Source organism: Ostreococcus lucimarinus, chromosome 4, assembly GCF_000092065.1.
Source record: "Ostreococcus lucimarinus CCE9901 chromosome 4, complete sequence".
NCBI lineage: Eukaryota > Viridiplantae > Chlorophyta > Mamiellophyceae > Mamiellales > Bathycoccaceae > Ostreococcus > Ostreococcus sp. 'lucimarinus'.
The window spans coordinates 517,593-529,971 of NC_009358.1; the positions used below are offsets into that span (position 1 = coordinate 517,593).

At 61.0% G+C, this 12,379-nt stretch overlaps 7 protein-coding genes across 7 annotated transcripts; 4 read left to right on the plus strand and 3 right to left on the minus strand.

Annotated features, from left to right (window-relative positions):
- Positions 1-123: 123 nt before the first annotated feature.
- On the plus strand, positions 124-2,994 carry OSTLU_31223 (predicted protein; the record flags this gene model as incomplete). The annotated part of the gene is made up of 1 exon (XM_001417231.1): positions 124-2,994. One exon carries the CDS (start codon positions 124-126, stop codon positions 2,974-2,976), a length of 2,853 nt encoding a protein of 950 aa, XP_001417268.1. The 3' UTR covers positions 2,977-2,994.
- Positions 2,995-3,033: 39 nt separating this feature from the next.
- On the minus strand, positions 3,034-5,112 carry OSTLU_31224 (predicted protein; the record flags this gene model as incomplete). Its single annotated transcript, XM_001417491.1, has 1 exon — positions 3,034-5,112. The coding sequence occupies one exon, from the start codon at positions 5,110-5,112 to the stop codon at positions 3,034-3,036; it is 2,079 nt and encodes a 692-aa protein (XP_001417528.1).
- A 1,116-nt stretch (positions 5,113-6,228) lies between these two features.
- Positions 6,229-6,768, minus strand: OSTLU_6446 (predicted protein; the record flags this gene model as incomplete). Its single annotated transcript, XM_001417492.1, has 1 exon — positions 6,229-6,768. A coding segment is annotated over one exon (540 nt), but the record flags the coding sequence as incomplete, so codon positions are not given.
- Positions 6,769-7,185: 417 nt separating this feature from the next.
- On the plus strand, positions 7,186-8,399 carry RPL10a (Ribosomal protein L10a, component of cytosolic 80S ribosome and 60S large subunit). Its single transcript, XM_001417232.1, has 2 exons — positions 7,186-7,214; positions 7,476-8,399. The coding sequence occupies exons 1-2, from the start codon at positions 7,210-7,212 to the stop codon at positions 8,119-8,121; spliced, it is 651 nt and encodes a 216-aa protein (XP_001417269.1). The 5' UTR covers positions 7,186-7,209; the 3' UTR covers positions 8,122-8,399.
- Positions 8,400-8,426: 27 nt separating this feature from the next.
- OSTLU_15071 (predicted protein) lies at positions 8,427-9,140 on the minus strand (the record flags this gene model as incomplete). The annotated part of the gene is made up of 1 exon (XM_001417493.1): positions 8,427-9,140. The coding sequence occupies one exon, from the start codon at positions 9,138-9,140 to the stop codon at positions 8,427-8,429; it is 714 nt and encodes a 237-aa protein (XP_001417530.1).
- A 455-nt stretch (positions 9,141-9,595) lies between these two features.
- Positions 9,596-10,057, plus strand: OSTLU_31228 (predicted protein; the record flags this gene model as incomplete). The annotated part of the gene is made up of 1 exon (XM_001417233.1): positions 9,596-10,057. The coding sequence occupies one exon, from the start codon at positions 9,596-9,598 to the stop codon at positions 10,055-10,057; it is 462 nt and encodes a 153-aa protein (XP_001417270.1).
- A 151-nt stretch (positions 10,058-10,208) lies between these two features.
- On the plus strand, positions 10,209-11,234 carry OSTLU_2897 (predicted protein; the record flags this gene model as incomplete). The annotated part of the gene is made up of 2 exons (XM_001417234.1): positions 10,209-10,672; positions 10,748-11,234. Coding segments are annotated over 2 exons (951 nt in total), but the record flags the coding sequence as incomplete, so codon positions are not given.
- Positions 11,235-12,379: the final 1,145 nt, after the last annotated feature.

Consider the following 12,379-nt stretch of genomic DNA (forward strand, 5'->3'; position numbering starts at 1 on the left):
GCGCGCGGCGGGCGACGCGCGCGCGACGACGCGACGCGGATGGCGACGCCGCCGTGCGCGTCGTGTCGACTCGTGGAGATGGGCGGACTCGTGGACGCGACGCGACCGCCGAACGCGAACGCGATGATTTCGGATGACGACGCGGACGACGCGCGGTCGACGCGCGGGACGGCGGCGAGCGCGAGCGCGAGGGCGCGGGCGACGGCGGCGATCGATGACGACGGGCGCGAGGAGGGCGCGCGCGCGGTGAAGGCGTCGAGGGGACGGCGCGGGTGGTGGTGGACGTCGAGACGGTTCGGGACGGATATCGCGGGCGGCGGCGAGCCGAGCGCGAGCGCGGTGGTGGACATCGTGCCTAGAGACGACGGGGGGGAGACGCGGTCGCGGATCGCGCGAGAGATCGAGACGTCGCTGACGCAGTACGTGGAAGACGCGCGAACGATGGAGATGGGGTGGGAGAAGAAGTCGCGGAGGAGGACGACGACGTCGAAAACGGTGCGGGAGCTGTGCGCCGAGGCGAGCGCGAGGACGAAACGGGTGCGAGCGACGACGATTAGAGGCGCGAAAGTGACACACATGGTGTTGAATGCGTACGCGAGGCGCGCGTTCCGTTTGGGTGCGGCCGTGGTGGTGGAGTTGACGAAGGAGGATTCAAGACGGAACGCTACGGAGGCGGCGACGAGGGGGGCGTCGTTGGCGAGAAACGCTCTTCGCGGAGTACACGTGCAGTTTCCACCTCTCGTGGGGGTGACCGTAGAAGCCCACCATGTGATTTCTGTGCTCTCGCGCATCGCGCGCGTGGTGGGTAGACCTTTTGGTGTTCTCAAGCCCAAACGACGTCGCTCGTTCGCGCGTCGAACGCCTGCGCAAGCCGACGTCGAAATCATCGGAGACGCGGATGTGGAAATCGCGTCAGCGTCAGAGACTCCGATTCGCATGCAAGAGTTGATGCACCTTTTCGACGGCGCGAACGGCATTCGGCCAGACGAGTTCACGGAGCTTTTGTCGCCTCAGTCGATCGCGACGAATGTCGACGGCGAAGATGTGTTGCGCGTCTTTGCACCCGATTCAACGCTTCTGACGCCACAGACGGTGGACATATCGCCCGTCGCCGCGATAGACTTCTCACACGAGATGTCGTACATCAGTGACGGCGGCGGTAGGAATGATAATGTCTCACCGCAGCCGCAAAGCCGTAGCAAATCTGCGCACGACATCGCGATGTCTCCAGATCCGGAGGCAAAAGCGTTCGTTCGACGCATCGAGGACGATTTAGAACGCCTCGCGAGCGATTCTGAGGAAGGCGCGAGTTTGAGAATACTCAGCGTGGACGATGTGCGGTTCGGTTCTCGAGTGCTGCGCGAGTGGTTTCTCGCGTGTCGCAACAACGCTTGGGCAATGAACGACGTGGATAATCGAGCGCGAGAAATGACAGAAAGCCTTGCGCACGCGGTGCTTTCGCCGAAAGTAAAACTCGCTAGACGCGTTTTTGCGCTCGATAGTGAATCTGACGAGTTCGAAGAGCTCTTGGAGGAAGCTCTCACGCAGTCGTTCGCCGATTTATCCGACGAAATTGGCGAACAGCCGCCCGAGTTCGCGGCGTCTGTTGCCGCAGCAGGCAGCGAAGATGTCGCCGTGGCGTCCGAGTTGAAACCGAATGATGTCATTCAGAACGAATCTAATATATTGGACGACGCAGACGTCACGGGTGTCGCATTAGATCAAGAGCCAGTCGTAATTACGAAAGACATCGTCGAGGTGTATGAAGCGCCCGCCGTAGAAGTTGTCGTCGCGGACGAGCGATACGCCGATCAGATCCGTCGGCTCAGCGAAGAAGTGGAACGCATGAAGACTGAACAGGCTTCGATGGTGAAGATGACCGAACAACGAGACGCGGAGTTGCGGCAATCGCTTGAACTTGAACGCGCCCAGCTGCTGGTTGAGGCGAAGAAGATTGATCCGCCGACACAGTCGTTGCAAGTACAAGAACTAGCTCAGCTAAAGGAAGAGTTAGAGCGTGTCAAGGCCGAGCAGATAGCACTGAAGGATAGATCCGAGCGCAGAGAGCGCGAGCTGAAAAAGACTTTCGCTATCGAGCGCGCCAAGTTGGAGGGAAGTCTAAGGGAGTCTTTCGCGGCGGAGCGAATAGAGCTCGAAGAAGAGTTAGCCAAGTCCATTTCTTTAGAACGAGGTGGGTTAGAGGAACAAGTGCACAAAGGTGATGAGTACCTTGATAGTGAGATCCAGCGTTTACACGAAGATCTGAATCAGATGAGGTCCGACCAGGAAAAAGTACTCATGATTGCCGCTGCACGCGAAAGTGAGCCAAGCAACGTGACAACGCCCGGTTCTCCTCTCTTTGCGCTCGACGCCGAGGCCGATGTTTCTATGGAATGGGATTTATATCAGCTTAAAGAAGAGCTCGACCGCGTCAAAACTGAGCAGTTGACAGCGTTGACGCTGACAGAAAGTCGTGAGGACGAGTTGAGAAAGTCACTCGCGTTGGATAAGAAATCGGTTGAGGATGCCATACGACGCGAGGTGCTGCGCGCCACTGGTCAAATTGAGATGCAAAGTGTGAATGCTAGTCACCACTTTGAGCACAAGGCTACGCACCTCACACGATTGCTCAACGATGCCGAAACGCTCATGAAGTCGACCGAGGATAGGCTCAAGCTTCGTGAGCGCGAGTTGTTGAGTAATGCGGAAGGAATGATGACTCAAGCCGAAAATCGTCTCAGGCGCCGAGAGCAAGAGCTGCTAGCGCTCGCATCAACACCTCCAAGCGTGTCGCCGTTCAGAGCAGTCGACCCTTCGACACCTGCTGCGAACGCAACGGTCAGCGTCTCAGCGCTGGAACGAGCTCGCGCACGGCGACGTTTGCTTCACGAAGTCACCGACACTTTCAGCTTGAACGAAATAGTCACTCAGGCGCGCCAGTTGGCTTCCGACCTCGAGTATAGGCTCCAACGATGAGCATCAAGTAGTATTCATTAAATCAATCTTTGCTACCGCTACGTTTAACCAATCGACTTAAGTCGACGGGCAAAGTGCTTCTACCAAATCGCCGATTCGCACAGAGTATTCAGTCTCCTTTTCTTGTTCGTCAGCGGCTTCGTCACGGAACTTTTGTTCGATTATGAAATCTTTCCATTTCGTGCCGCGGTAACCAGCCCGCTTCATGAAAGCGGCCTTAGTTATTGTCTCGCCTTCGGGCATGCGAATACTGGACTCGCCCTTTTCATTCATGAAAAACTCGCCCAACAACTCTTTGCATTTCACCGCGAAGTTGATCGAAGCGGGTCGCTTGATCGTAATTTTTACCTTTGCCGTGCCTTTCTTTGATTCGCCTTTGACTGCGGCGACTTGAATTGTGTCTTCAGCGGGTTCTGTGGTCTGTTTCGCCGCACTCGCCACAACATCCTTTCCTGGCGTGCTCTGTTTGGACGAGTCGCCGCCGGACGACTGGGCGGCAACATTTATGCTAGAGAGTATGCGACTCAACCCACCTGGCGCTCGAATGACTTTTTCCAACACCTTGTCGTTCGCGGTCGTCATGTCGCGCGGCGTCAACGCTTTACTACTCGTCGCAGTCACGCGTTCAGCCGTCTTCTGCGACGAACTCGAAGAGCTACTGCTTGACGAACTCGAAGAGCTACTACTCGACGATGAGTCCGATGAGTCGCTGCTGCTAGAAGAGCTAGAAGAGTTACTACTCGACGATGAGCTACCGCTCGAACGAGACTTAATCGCTCCTGTGTTCGATTCCACGTTTTTTGGTTGCGTCGCTTCGTCTGCTTTCGCGCTGTCCTTCTCGTTGTTGGCATCCTTTTCGGGGAGTGAAGTTAGATCAGCCTTGCCGCTCAGCGACGCTTCGTCGTCCTCTTTCGCGCTCGCCGCTGTTCCGTCTTCGGCATCTTGCCACATCGGCATTTCACCATCGTACCCGAGTTCGCCCAGTATCGCTTGCGTAAGCATTCTTTCGACGACGCCAAACCTTTGAGATGAGTGTCTTGGAATTTGTTTCGTAAATCCGTCAACCAGGCAAGTCGGCACGCGTTTATGTTGTGCGTAACCGGATCGGTACAGGCGGGCGATAAGAAGCGCGACCGCGAGAAAGTCGCCGACTTCCCTATTTACGGCAGGGGTCATTTTTGCAATCTTTTCGCCCAGTTCATTGAAAATCAGGGTGCCGGTTTCGTACTGCACGATGGCGATTTGCTGCGTCACGGCATTCGTCGTTCTCACCAGAGTGTCGAAGGTATCCATATTCAAACGTTCCAGTGCGTTTATGAAAGCTTTACTTACGAGCAACGTCTTTACGAAGACGCTATACTGCACACCAGGATTTTTATCGAGCAATGCCTTGACTTCGTCGTACGTCGTTGACGTACTACGCTTGACCGAGGCCGCTCCCGGCGCCGGAGCTATTTCTTCCACCATCTCCCAAGGACTAGCCTCTGGAACTTCTTCCACGCGCTTGCGTTTCGCCGGTTGCGTCTCAGTTTTGTCAGCACTCGCGTCTCTATCCCGTTTGTCTCCGGCTTTAGTGTCTTTCGTTGTAACCTTTTCGACGTCCTGGCGTAGCGCAGGCGTCTCACGCTTCGCGAAAGCCTTCGGCGTCTCTACCGGCGCCAATGCCACGGGCATCGGTGTCGTCGCAAACGCCGTCGTATTCAAGTTCATCGGCGTACCCGCGCTCGCAAGCGGTGAGATCGCAGGACTAAACGGCGAGTTCACCAACAGCACGCTCACGTTTACCTTTCTGTTTCTCTCCTCCAAAGCCTCCGGCGTGCACATCGCGCGATACGCCGCGATCCCTTCATCCACCCCGCGCTCGGGTTCCACTTGCGCAAACAACGAATCGAACGCATCGTATTTCATCGATTCATCGTCCAAGTCGATCCACTTCTTCACGCCGCTAAAGATTCTCAGCGCGTGCAAGTCGCCGACGACGGCTGAGCCGAACCTCGCGCCGTACTTCTCATCGTGCTTGCGTCGAATAGCTTCCCTCGCCGCTTTCACCCCTGCCTTGACGTCGATGCTCACCGTGAACGACGTCCCGACGCACGTCTCCACGTCGACGCGTCGCACGTCGCTCTCGCGCGGCATCTTCGCGTGCCGATGCCGCCGCCGCCGACCCGTGTCGAGATTCAACCGCGCGGCGCGGCGCGACGCGCGCCGTGCGCCGCTTCGCGACCGCGTCCCGTGGCGTCGCGCACGTTTATCGTTCTGCGCACCGTCGCGTGGAGCCCGTCGCGCGCGTCGCGAACTGTCATCGCGTTCGCGTCGCGGCGGGCGCCCGCCGCGCGCGGACGCCTCGAGCGCGCGTCCGCGACGTCCAACGCGCTAAACGGCATCTATTGCACTCGCTAACGGGCTAAGCTATTCGGGCGTTTTCGGGGGATACAACGACGGTAAAAGCAGAATCGGGATGAAGGCGGAGACGATGAAGTAAGGCGCGGCGCGAAGGGCGACTCGCGGCGCCCACGAGCGCCAGTCGCCGCGCAAGCGCAGCGGACGTTTGATTTCAGCGTGACTCGCCCCGCGCTCGCACGCGATCGCGTCGTCGGCGCACACGGCGTCGATGAACGCGCGTTCGTCTTCGTGCGCGCGCGCCTCGAACGCCGCGCGCACGACCTCGACGTGTTTCCTCGCGAGGCGTCGGCACGCGAGCGACGCATCCGCGTCGACGACGCCGCGCGGGCCCGCGGGCACGCTCGACTCCGCGTAATGCGCCTCTCCGAACACCGAATACAATTTATCGTACTTGCGCAAGTTTTCTCCCGCGCACGCCCGCGCGAGGGCGTCGTCCGCGTTCGTCGCGCGCGTCCGCGCGAAGAACGCGACGTCGCGCGCCACCAAGGCGCACGCCGCGCACGAGACGGACGACGCTTTCGCGCTCGGCCGCGCGTCGTCCACGGGCGCGAACGCGTGGATGGCGACGCCGATCGCGCACGCGAACCACGCGACGGCGAGCGCGAGGCGCGGAAACATCGCGCGCGCGTCTGAGGGCGCGCGGCGGCGGGAGGACGGTTGGCGCGCGAGAGCCTCGAGGACGTCTTCGGGAGACGGCGCGCGGGACGGCGCTGCGCGCGCGTCGTGCGCGACTATCACAAACCCTAAACCCAAACTATTGTATTCTGAATGCTACGACGACGACGACACGCCGAGGGCGCGACACACCTTGAGCGGCGCGTTGACGAAATTCCTACCCGTCGTCGCGTTCAACACGATGGTGTACACCATGTGGAGAATCAGTGTGTAGCTGAACGAGTTGACGAGGATGAAAAATAACGCCGTGGCCCACACCCAGCCGATCGTCGGCGCGAACGTCGCCCCCACGTTCGCCGCGAATTGATCGAGCAGAGAGTACATCTGCGTGACGAGCAACTTCATCACGTTTTCGCGATACAGGAGCGACGAAATCGAGAGCGAGGCTAAAATCCCGAACGTTCGCGTCAGCGCGCTCGCTGGCACGGTGACCCACCAGCTCGAACCCGACGACCAGAGCGAACTCAGCACGTACGCCAAGACGCCGTGCAGAAAGAAATAATTCAACGCTCGCAGCGGCCCGCTGATCATCAACAACAACAGCGAGGCGACGACGAGTGTTCGCATCGCCGCCGCGCGCCCCGACCTCGCGCACGCGATCACCACGGGCAGTGGAAATAACGCTCCGAAATACGCATCAAAGCGAAACAGTGAAGATATGTGGAACGCCAACCCAGTCATCGCCGCGAGCATCGCGGCTTCGACGAGCACGCGCGGCGGCAAGCCCGGCGCCGCCGCGCTCGCGCCGTCTCCGACCGCCCTCGTCGCGTTCGTCCCGCTTCCTCGCGCGCGCACCGCGCGCGCGCGCGCCTTCTCGCACAGCGTCGCGCGCGCCCTCGTCGCGTCGCGTCCTCGCGCGCGCGTCTCCACGCGCGCGCGCGTCTCCGCGCGCGCGCGCGGCGACGCGTGCGCGCGCACCGCGCCGCGCGTCGACCGCACCGCGCGTCCCGAGGTCGACGCCGACGTCGAGACGACCGTCCCGCAGCGCGCGAGCGCCTCCATCGCGCGCGTCGTCGTCTGCGCGCGCGCGAGGACGCGCGCGACGACGCCGCGACGCGCGTGATCCGTGTTTATAGCGAGTCTCGATACTTGGACATCGCCGACGGCGCGCCTCGGTCCGTCTCTTTGCGACGCGTCAGTCGATTAATAGCACAGATGAGGTGCGGGCGCGAGCGAAATGTCGTGGGAATATTTACGCGTCGTCGTCGTCGCGCGCGTGCGGCGTGAAGCGTCGCGCGCGTCGTGCGGAGGGGCGACGATGCGCCGCGCGCGCGAAACCCTACTCGATCGCTCGAGACCGACGAAGCCGACGTCGCGCGCGCGATGCGACGACCCGCGGCCGCGCGCGCGGCGCTCGATCGATGCGCGCGATGATTGTTCACCGACTGACGACGAATGCACGCTCGTTCACGCGCGCGCAGCAAGCTCAACACCGATACCCTCAAGGAAGGCGTCACGTTCCTCTTGGAAAAGTCCAAGGAGAAGCCGCGCAAGTTCGTGGAGACGATTGAACTTCAAATTGGTTTGAAGAACTATGATCCGCAAAAGGACAAGCGTTTCAACGGCACCGTCTCGTTGCCGGTGATTCCGCGCCCGAAGCTCAAGATGTGCATCTTGGGCGACGCCAAGCACTGCGAAGAGGCGACCGGGAACGGCATCGACTCGATGGACGTCGAGGCGTTGAAGAAGCTCAACAAGAACAAGAAGCTCATCAAGAAGCTCGCGAAGAAGTACCAACACTTCTTGGCGTCGGAGTCTGTGATTAAGCAAATTCCTCGTCTCCTTGGTCCGGGTTTGAACAAGGCCGGTAAGTTCCCGACGCTCGCCACTCACAACGAGCCGCTCGAGAACAAGATCAACGACGTCAAGTCCCAAGTCAAGTTCCAGCTTAAGAAGGTTCTTTGCTTGGCTGTCGCCGTCGGTCACGTCGAAATGACGGAGAAGGAGTTGTTTATCAACATCCAAATGTCCGTCAACTTCTTGGTCTCTTTGTTGAAGAAGAACTGGCAAAACGTCAAGTCTTTGTACATCAAGACCACGATGGGCCCGCCCTTCCGCTTGTTCTAAGCGACCACTTCCGATGAAGCATCATCCCTGAAGTCGCGCGTTTACGCGCGACTTTAGCGTACACCAAGTCACCGCAGCCACACTTGAGCCCCACTGGGACCATGCCCAGTGAAACGGCGTAGCTACGGGAGTCGTTGGTAGCTGCTTAACCGCAGCGACGCTTGCTTTGTCTGTTTTAATCAAACTTCGTCTGGCAACTTGCCAGTCGTTGTGACGACGCGAAGAGACTAAAATACTACATAAACAACGTTGTTATGAAACACCAATCTCGTAATGACACACTCTACTTACTACGCTAGACGAAGCTAAAATCCTGGGATGCCCAATTCGTGCGCGAAGCCGCCCTTGATGGCGGCGGCGACGACGACGAGCACGCCCGAGTTCCACATCGAGTGAATTAACATCGGGGTGAGTAAATTGCGAGTTCGCGCATAGCTAAAGCCTAAAACCATCCCCAAGACGACGAGTTCGACGAAATCTCGCGGCGCGAAGTGCGCGAGCCCGAACAAAACGCTGCTAAAGAGCACTGCGCCGGGCGTCGGCAACCACTTCGTGAGCGACGCGAGGATGAAGCCTCGAAAGACGACCTCTTCGAGCAACGGCGCCAACACGCTCGTCACCGTCAACACAGCGAGAAGAGTGCCGTTGTTATCGCTTGAAATCAATGGCAGCACGCCATCAATCGTGCCCACTTGCTCAGACGCCTTCTCGATCGCTTGTTGACCCCCCTGCGCCTTCTCCGCCACGTCGAGCACAAATCCCGTCGCCGCGAGCGCTAAAAACGTCGTCCCATATCCGATCAATCCGTACTTGGCCCATCCCCGCTCGCGTTCGAACGGATCGCTAAAATCAAACTTAAACCAGTCCTTGGACTCATCTTTTACCACATCCATGTGCGGGGACACGAGCGCGTACACCAAGCTCAAACTCACCACCGTCTCCGCGCACTGCACCGCGAGCAAGTACTCGGCTTGCGCGTTCGCGTCCATCTTCGCCGGATCCACCCCCAACTGCGCCATCGCGAGCGGAAACGCGATCGCCGCGACACCGATGAACGACACACCCCACGCCACGATCCCGAGCGCCACCGTTCCGCCGCCCCACGGCACGTCCCAGCGTTCGCGATAGTCGTCGAGCGTCGACGTCGCCTTTCCCGCGCCTCGCGTCGACGACACCACCCGCGCGCGCGCGCGCGCCGCCTCGAGCGACGACCGCGACGGCGCGGCGTCGACCGCGACGACCGCGCGCTCCGTCTTCGTCTCCGCGCGTTCATCCTCGTCATCGCGCGCGCGCAGCACCACGACGCATCGACGCAACGTCGTCGTCGCTTTATCCACCGCTCGCGCGCGACGCGTCGCGCGCGCGCGCGGCGCGACGCGCGCGACGCCGACGCGCGCGACGTTCGTCATCGTCGACGCTCGCACGAGCGACATCGTCGTCCACGCGCCGTCGTCGGCGCGGAGTGTCGCGGCAGATGACGACGCACGTCATCATGCGTTGCGCCCCGTCATCGCTCGCGCGCGTCGCCTCGAACGCCGCGGCGTCGTCGAGCGATGGACGCGCGCGCGCGCGTCGCGCGTCGCGCGTCGCGCACCGCCTCGCCCCCGCGCGCGCGCTGGACGGCGTCGACCCGTACGAGACGACGCAGCTCGTGAGCGTCGCCGGCACCGTCGCCGCGCTCGGCCTCACCGCGCTCGCGCTCGGCGCCAAGGGCGAGCCCAAACCGTGCGCCGCGTGTTCCACGACCGGCGGCGAGCCGTGCGCGTTCTGCGACGCGTCGGGGCGCCGGTCGACGCCGGTGAAGATCACGCAGCGGGACAGAAACGACGACGGCGTCCTCGGGCTGACGCGTAGGAATCCGTACGAGTGCACGGCGTGCAAGGGAGCGGGGATGATTCTGTGTCGCGCGTGTAGAGGGTCGGGATACGTCGATTGAGCGCGCTTAGCGACCGTAGGAACGCCGCGCGCGGCGTCATTGTTATTCAACGCGTTCGTCCGCGACTGATTATTCTCCGCGAGCGCCCGAGCGCGACACATCGAGTCGCGTCATGCGCTGGGTGGCGTGCAGAGCCGCGTCGGGCGACGCCCCGCCGAGTCCTCGGTTCGGGCACACCGCCACCGCGTGCGCGGGCGGGCGTTACGTCGTCGTTTTCGGCGGTCTCGATCGCGCCTCTGCGAGCGCGACCAAGGGCGCGCTGAACGACGTCGTCGTTCTGGACGTCGCGCAGGACGCGTGGTTCAGGCCGCGCGCGGCGAACGTCGACGCACCGCCGCCGCGCGCGTTTCACTGCGCGTGCGCGACCGGCGATGGGCGATGCGTCGTCGTGACGTGCGGGCGGGACGGACGCGCGCAGCACGGCGACGCGTGGCGGTTGGACTGCGAGACGTGGACGTGGACGCGGTTGACGCGCGCGGAGACGACGCCGAGGGATTTCGCGAGCGTGGCGGCGGTCATGGGTGAGGATTCCATAGTCATGTTCGGCGGATTCGATGGTAAAGGATGGATCGGGGAGGCGGAGACGCTGACGAGGGCGAGCGAGAGCGACGCCTCGTGGACGCCGACGGAGGCGAAGCCGGCGCGGTTGGAGGCGATCGAGGCGGTGACGTCGCACATCGCGGGTGGGAGTGGGCGAGCGACGCCGGAGCCGAGGAGTGGGAGCGCGATGGTGGCTCACGGGCCGAATTTGTTGATCTACGGCGGGCAAGGGGCGAACGGGAGCGCGTTCAACGATACGTGGTGCCTGAGGCGCGAGAGCGACGGAGGCTGGCGATGGGTTCGGCTCGTCTTGCGCGGATCGCCGCCTACGTCGAGGGCGGGTCATGGGATGTCGATGATATCCGCGGGCGGAATCGCGGCGCCGAATGTCGTCGTTACGGGAGGCGTCGGCGACGACGGATGGCTCGTCAAGGAGAGAACTTATTTTGACGACGCGTATTTTTTAGATGGAGACAACGCCAAATGGCAAAAGCTAACGTTTAGTGGCGAAGGCAACGGGCCGAGCTCACGCGCGTACCACACGCTGACGCAGGTGAGCCTGCACAAGTGCTTGTGCTTTGGTGGATTCAACGGCGCAAACGCGTGCAACGACGCGTGGTGGCTCGTCGCGGACGATATGGAATACGCCGACATCACTGCCGAGGCCAGAGCGTCGCCTCGAGCGCTCGTCGATGCACTTCGCGCGAAAATCGATGAGAATCGATGCCACGCGAAGATCGACGTCTTTGACGGCAATGACGCGGCGTTCCGCCACCATATCGCGTCTTGCGATGCAGACGACGTGCGCTTGGGCGACGTCCCCAAATTGATGTGCGAGTACGTCGCCGCCACGGCGAACTTAGGTTTACCCGACGAGCATCGTCGGGAGGACGGACAGGGTAGGTTTCGTCACTGTGATCCACAGACAATGAAGCTGCGCGACGTCAGTGACGCGCTCACGGAATTACAAGGCGCTTACGTCGCCAACGCGTAGCGATCCGATCTCGGTGTAAGACGACGTCGACATGTGACTATATGAGGGCCAACGAGGTTGCAACGGCACACCCGTGCGCTCGTTAAACGCGTTCAATCAACGAAAACGCATGGACGTCTACATCAATAACTGGGGGCTCGCTCGCGACGCTGACGCCGTCGAGGATGTCGAGCGCACCTCAAGCGTCACAGAAGACGAGCGCGCCTCCCACGAGCGCGAGCCAATCCCCCGTGCGTTTACCGCGCGAACGAACACGCTCCTCACCGTCGATAGCGATGCGTTCGACGAGCGTGATCATCGCGGGCAACGATATTGCGCGTGGAAAACCGTGCGCGTGCTGCCGAATAAGGAAAACTTTCTCGAACAGCAATCCATGCGCGATTTATTGGCGCTCGGAGGCGCGACGGATGCGATCGTGCGCGAAGACGGATCGTCAAACGCGCCGAGCAAATCGATTGATTTCTTGGTGATGATGAATTTGGAGTGCGGGTTTCGACCAGTGGACGTCGTGCGTGCGATGTTAGACGAGGCGGCTCGGCGAGGACGACTGATGGACGAAAACATCGCCGCTGTATTGGCGCCGGTGGATAGCGAAGACGCGGGGCGCGCGTTTCGTCAAGCCTTTTACACAAAACATGATGGCGTGAAGTCAGTCGTCGTACCCTACGAGTCTCGAACGATCTCAAGACGTACTGTGCTAGTGGCACGATTGGGACGCGCCATGGTGGACTTTGATGAATCGTATGATTCCGTCGAGGATTCCATCGACGATGGCGCGCCGAGCTTCA